Here is a 6,310-nt window from a genome sequence, read left to right on the forward strand (position 1 = left end):
TTCTTATTAAAAACCTTTTATTCTTTAGTTTGTTAGATTTTCCAATAATTTCTCTTTAAGCTTGTCTTACCCACTTAACCCATCCAGCTCTATTCCCTCGAGTCACTTCTAAGAAACCATCTGCATTTAATTTCCCCCGTTGCACACGACCTTTATGACCCTCTACGATCAAAATAACCACTCCTCATGAAACAGCCCAACACATGGAAGAACACAGGAAAACACTGAGATGCCTAATCAAACAAGGATAATGGTACTACACACAATGAATCAAACATTTGTGTTAGCCATTTGCTACCACGGCAAACGTTTTGTTCGGGAGGGAAAAAAAATAATAATGCAAGAACAAATGTCACAAACATGGAGTGTAGAGCCTTAAGAAAACTTAAGAACAAGCTTGAAACTTTCAAGTGGAAAATTAAAAAAAATAAAAAAAATAAACRGCACCTAAGATCACAAAGATAAGAAACTGTATATACAAAGATAGCTGCAGTTTTGTTCTTTGTGAGAATTACTGAGTCTGAATATCACAGTGAGTTGTTGGTAAACTGTGGTACTCATTGTGGTTATTACAAGCATAGAGCGTATACATTCAAGCTATACATATATATATACCTATGTACATAAATAATAAGTCCATTCACCCATCTTCTACCGCTTTAAATTATAAATAAAACCACAAAATGAGAACCCCAAAACTATAGTACTTTTTACAAATTCAAACTCTAAAAACCTTTGTAGGAATCAGTCCAGAACAGCTCAACTTCTGCAAAAAGAGGAATCCAGCTAAACAAACGCTCATTTTGGTGTAGTTGATGTTCAAAGTACTTTCCTGTGGGGACAAACTCAAACTAAAATACGAGGAAAACTACTGAGCCTCCTCTACTCCACCTTTTATTCAAGCTTGTTCTTAAAGACTCACAGGCTGCCAATTACAACTCAAATTTTACTTACTGTTGCTGTACAATATACTTCATTTCCAACACTTCTTAAGACCTTTAAGCAGGTCGTCATTAAAAAAAATAAAAAATAAAAACAGCTAAAGGGGAAAAAGTAGTTATTTTGATCATAGAAGCAATTGAGGTCACTTTTAAAAGAGGAAAAGAAAATACAAGCAGGGGGAAACCAGGGGAGATTAAAGGTTTAAAGGGGCAGCATCTTTTAATTGATTTTCAGAACATGGATCATGTTTTTAAACGACTTCAAATTGTATTACTCCTTTTTATTTCTTTTTTTTTTTTAAACGGAGTGTTCATATGAGGGAGTGAAACTCAATCAATGGAATGGGACGAAACTAYTGCTTAGAAGAAAAATACAGTTGAGTTTTATTAGGTGGTCTTTAAACAGAAAAAAAAGTAATTTAAAGCTACAAATATTTGAAATATTTGAGTGCCAATCATTTAACAAATATTTAGGAAGTGTAGTTCACCCCCACAGTTTCCTTTGAATGCCCCTCTGCTCGTTGCTCAGTCTCAGTGCTCCATAAGAAACACAGGTAATGCTCAGGGAAAATCTTAGAAAGCAGAACTTAGTTTGAACCTACTTGAAGTTACATGTCGTCGTTTTTAAACCCTTACGTCGAACTTTTCCACAGTCACCTAAACACTTCAACACTACAGGTGGGACAATTTAAAAAGGCCCTTTTTTTGTGAAATAACATTAAAAGTGTACTGTCTCTCTGAATCTCATCGAATCCCTGGGGTTGGTAATAAGAGGGTCTGCTTAACATTTTCTCCAAATCTCTCTCCACTCCCTTCACCCTAACCCCCCCAGCTCTTTGGGGCGGGTGCTTCAGCCCGACTTGGCTCCGACCAGAGTCATCAGTCCATCAGTGCTCATGGATTTAGGGCGCTCCAGTGGGAAGCCCAGGGCTCTGCTCCACACCAGCTGAGCGAGTACGCCGAGAGCACGAGACACGCCGAAGAGGACGGTGTAGTAGTTCATCTCCGTCATTCCATAGTACTGCACACAAAGAGTCAACAGTCAGCCAGTGTTCCTGCTGTTACACAACAACATGTACGACTGCAGCTTACCTGCAGCAGCACTCCACTGTGGGCGTCCACGTTGGGCCAGGGGTTCTTGGCTTTACCCTGTTCAAGGAGCACATTGGGTACAATCTTATAAAGCTGGGCAACCAACTTAAACATGGGGTCGTTGGGGAGATGCTTCAGGGCAAACTCGCGCTGGCASGTGTAACGTGGGTCGGTCTTCCTCAGGACAGCATGGCCGTAGCCTGGAACCACCTGCAGGCGAGACAGCAACAACCTCGTTTCATACAGGTGTTAAAAATGCTACGAGTGCTGCTGCTTCTTTGACTAACAGCAGAATTATGACATGTTAAAGGGTAAAAGACAAAATAGGTACAAGTTGATCTCTGAGTCGTTACACAATAGAAGGGCCCATGAGATTCTGACCTGCCTAAGGCTTGTTGTGACATTTACTGAATGTCGGAGCAACACAAACTCATGACAGTGAGTACAACTGTGTGACAATGTTCTGCATCTTTACCCTCCCAGATTTCAGCGTGTTCCAGATATAATCCCTCATCTTTTCATCAGACACCTCTCCTCCCAGCTCTTTCTGCAGGGCAGTCAGCCACACCAGCACTTCCTGGAACATACAGCAGAATGCACAAACTCAAAACATGKTTTTTTTTAAAGCAGCACATAAAGAACAACATTAAAGCATGCTGCTGCAGTCGGTGTCGCTGCTTAGAAATACAAAATGTTATTGAGAACAAATCACTTTACTGTCAGTTACACTTACAAGCCCAACACTTTCAACTGAAATGTACATATTAGGACCACTAAGAATACAAACTCAAGTATTTTTTTGTTTCTGACAAAAAAATTTTTGTTTCAAATTGAAATGACACAAAAAATATTCCGGAATTAAAAAAAGTATAAAAGATAAATTAAAACCAAGGCCTATACGAGATATAAGGTTGATACTCTGAAGGATTGTAGGACGTTCTGTGTCAGGCCTGTTCAACTAAATTGCTTCGGGGGCCACAGTTACTGCAGGCCAACAGCTCAGGGACTGAACATCCAACAATTAGTTATTATGTAAATAAACCAAGTATTACAAAGATCTGTTACCTTTGAAATTATTTTGCTGCATACAGAAACCTAAGTAGTGATAATTAAACAATATCAAAAACAAAAATAACACATTATGCCTCCTATTTGACACAAAATATTGACATCTCTGACTTGCCAAAAATTTAAACCAATATTATTTTCACTTTCATAGTTTTATCTTCAACTGCTTATAATTTTAACTGTATTGGATGTCCATAGAAATGTTTTTACCAGCTTCTAGACAAGATATTGATGTTTCTGTAGATATCAAACATTTCTATGTTTAACTACAGCACCTTGTGAATATATTTCTGTGAAAGGCACTTTATAAATAAAACTTTACTTACTTACTTACTTAACTACAAAACTTAGTAGTAGTATATTAATAGTAATTATAGTAAAAAAAACTGGGGGTTTGGGCTTAAGAAATGAATGAACCAATTGGTGGGCTAAACTTTGGTCACTCGCAGGCCGGATGTGGCCCGTGGGCCGCCAGTTGAATATCCCTGTTCTATGTGCTTCACTGCTGCAGGAGTAAGAAATTGCACTCAGGACTGGTTCAAGAAAATATATTGTGTGCTTATTTTTGGAGTTTACCTAATAAAAGTGAACTCATATCCCATGGATGATGATAATAATAATAATAATAACAATAATAATTTAAAAAGCCCCTCGCACTGCGACTGCTGCATATGAGCACCAGTGACCCCCGGGACCCTGAAAGGAAGAAACGGTATAGATGATGGATGGATTTTTAAAAAGTTAGAACAAATACAGACGGATTTAGGAGCACAAAGTACTTCACTTCCTCTGGTTTAGTCTTGAAGTAGTTTTTTTTTAACACTAACTTTATTCTGAAAATACTATTTTGACTTTTTGCTCAACATTCAAACTGTATTTCCAAAACCTTTTGATTTAAATGTCAGAACTCCAAAACAAACTGAGTTCCTTTCACTCATCTCTTCCAAGTGTCTGTACTGTGTGGTCAGACTGAGTGTATTTAATTTGACATGATTTCAATTCCAAATGCTTTTCAGATTCTAGAGCCAACATAAACCAGTCAATGTTTTCTAAAGTGGTTAAAAAAAGAAAATAAAAAATTAGGGATGCACGATATATCAGCATTATCTGTGTCAGTCTGATAATTAAAACTGGGAAGTTCAGTAGTGATTTCCTGCTTGTTGTGGTTTCAGTTTTGGGAGGGGAAGTGGTTGGTCGAGTGGCATCTGTGTGACCATGATAGTGATAGTGAGGCTGCGCAGCCACGAACAACTGAAGCAGAGCCATGTCAGCAGTCTGGTCATTTTTATGGTATCAAAAAAGTGTGTTTGTTCATATACTGTATGTGTCTAAATAATTTSTGTTTGTGTAATATCGTTAAATGCAGGCTATAGACCATTTTCATATCAGTGCATCCCTAATCATACAATATGTGCAAAGAACATTAATTATTGCTGTAATATATGAAGCTTCTTGGAGAATTAAATAAAAACATTTTTCAATGTCTTTAATAAAAATAAGYTCACCAGGAGCCTACTTGACAATTCCAAGAGCTGAAGATTTACACTAATAACTGATGTGTACAAACCTGATTGGCCAGGCCATGCAGGGGACCAGCCAGACCGTTCATGGCAGCACTGAAGGACAGGTAGGGGTCAGACAGGGCACTCCCCACAAGGTGGCTGGTGTGGGCACTGACATTGCCTCCTTCATGGTCACTACAATATGGTAGATAAAAACAAACAAAATGTTAGACGATATTTATTAATCAAACACAGTAGCTTAGGAGGTCATTCAACATTTTCATTGTTTTCAAAAGCGTACAAACTGAACACTGGGTCTTAAAAAGGACTGGTGTATACTTTTCAAAATGAAAAAAAAAAAATTACACTTTATTTTTTTACATGGCCTGAATGACAGATATGCCGCTATACCCCACAGGGAAAATATTTAGCTCATTCAAATGGAAGTCCTGTGAAATGKCTGCACAGACCAGTCCTTCATCCAGCGGTTCACCAATCACAGGTGAGGCTTTCAGGAATGAAGCAAGTGCAACCAAAAGAGGCGGAGCAGAACTCTGCTGGGCTGAAGAGGAGCCTGATGCATTAAACATGTGTCAGGTGTCTCTCCACGTATCATTTGCTRATTAAAACGAATAAATTCACTGCAGCGATCCTGGCCATCAAAGGCAGGCTCTCTCTGAGTCACACTGTGTGCACAGCTGTCTCTGATCCAGCTCTCCAAAAACGAAGAAATCTGTGTACGACCCCCTTAGCATCTTTTCTTAATCATTACTACAGGTCTTAACGTTTGTTTTCTGTGTCGTCATATTAATAAAGTTCAGTTCAAAGTCTTGTTTTAAACTCTGTATATGAATAGTATTGCCCATTTTCTGAACCAATAGCTATCTAATCTCATTGTGACATAAGCAATTATTTCACATGATCATGTTGGTTCTGCATCCATAAGTTACTTTTATTACTAATATCCTGTTTGTCTCAAAGAATTATGAGAAAAGGGTAAGAGACAGATTTTAAAAACTAAAACAACAATTAAAGTGTGTTATACTAAAAAATAATCAGCTCCCACTTCTTAGCCTCCAAGTTTTTGGTAAATCGGTCATTACCAKGTCTGCAGGGCTCTATAACKTTTTGCACTGGTTGCACAGGTGTGCCTAACTTTTCTTTCCGTAGGCCCAAGCACAAAGTTAGGTGCACTCAAATTTCCAACAGCGTTGYRTTTAACATGGCAGTTTTACAGGTTAGCTTTTTCTTTTAAAYAGTTGTACACAAAGGCAATATTTACTCTTAAATAATTAGTTAATCTAGTTCCTTATTAGAACCAGAATTGTACAAGAAACAATTTAATGAAATAGTATTTAAAGTGATTCTATGACCTGAAATTTTAATGTAAACATCTCAAGATAAATGAAATGAAAGAAATCAGTGCAAATGTTTAAGGGCTGAACACCTCACAAACATCTCAAACTGAACTTTTCATGATTAAATGTCTTTTAGACACATGCCCATCAGATGAACAACTCCTGTAGTTTGGCCTCTGGATCTTCGGCCTTGGTTAGACCAAATTTCCACTTTCCCTATCAGCAAGTCAGCACAAAATAACTGAAAACTGCATTTTTTTTTAATTTTTTAAGACTGGTTGATTTCTCTTTTAAAATTACTCTTTTGTAATAAATAAATTAAATAAAGATTATAATATTTAGATGGTTT

At 37.5% G+C, this 6,310-nt stretch overlaps 1 protein-coding gene across 1 annotated transcript in view; it reads right to left on the bottom strand.

Moving 5' to 3' along the window:
* The window catches only part of cs (citrate synthase), a 16,717-nt gene continuing 10,407 nt past the window's right edge, over window positions 1-6,310 (bottom strand). The window contains exons 8-11 of the mRNA XM_014016246.1: window positions 4,669-4,798; window positions 2,509-2,610; window positions 2,034-2,243; window positions 1-1,962 (exon numbers count right to left, since the gene is read on the bottom strand). Of these exons, the coding sequence (XP_013871700.1) occupies window positions 1,792-1,962; window positions 2,034-2,243; window positions 2,509-2,610; window positions 4,669-4,798 (613 nt within the window). The 3' untranslated portion in view covers window positions 1-1,791. The remainder of the gene's footprint in view (window positions 1,963-2,033; window positions 2,244-2,508; window positions 2,611-4,668; window positions 4,799-6,310) is intronic.

The sequence above is a fragment of the Austrofundulus limnaeus genome, unplaced genomic scaffold, assembly GCF_001266775.1.
Source record: "Austrofundulus limnaeus strain Quisiro unplaced genomic scaffold, Austrofundulus_limnaeus-1.0 Scaffold141, whole genome shotgun sequence".
NCBI classification, from domain to species: domain Eukaryota; kingdom Metazoa; phylum Chordata; class Actinopteri; order Cyprinodontiformes; family Rivulidae; genus Austrofundulus; species Austrofundulus limnaeus.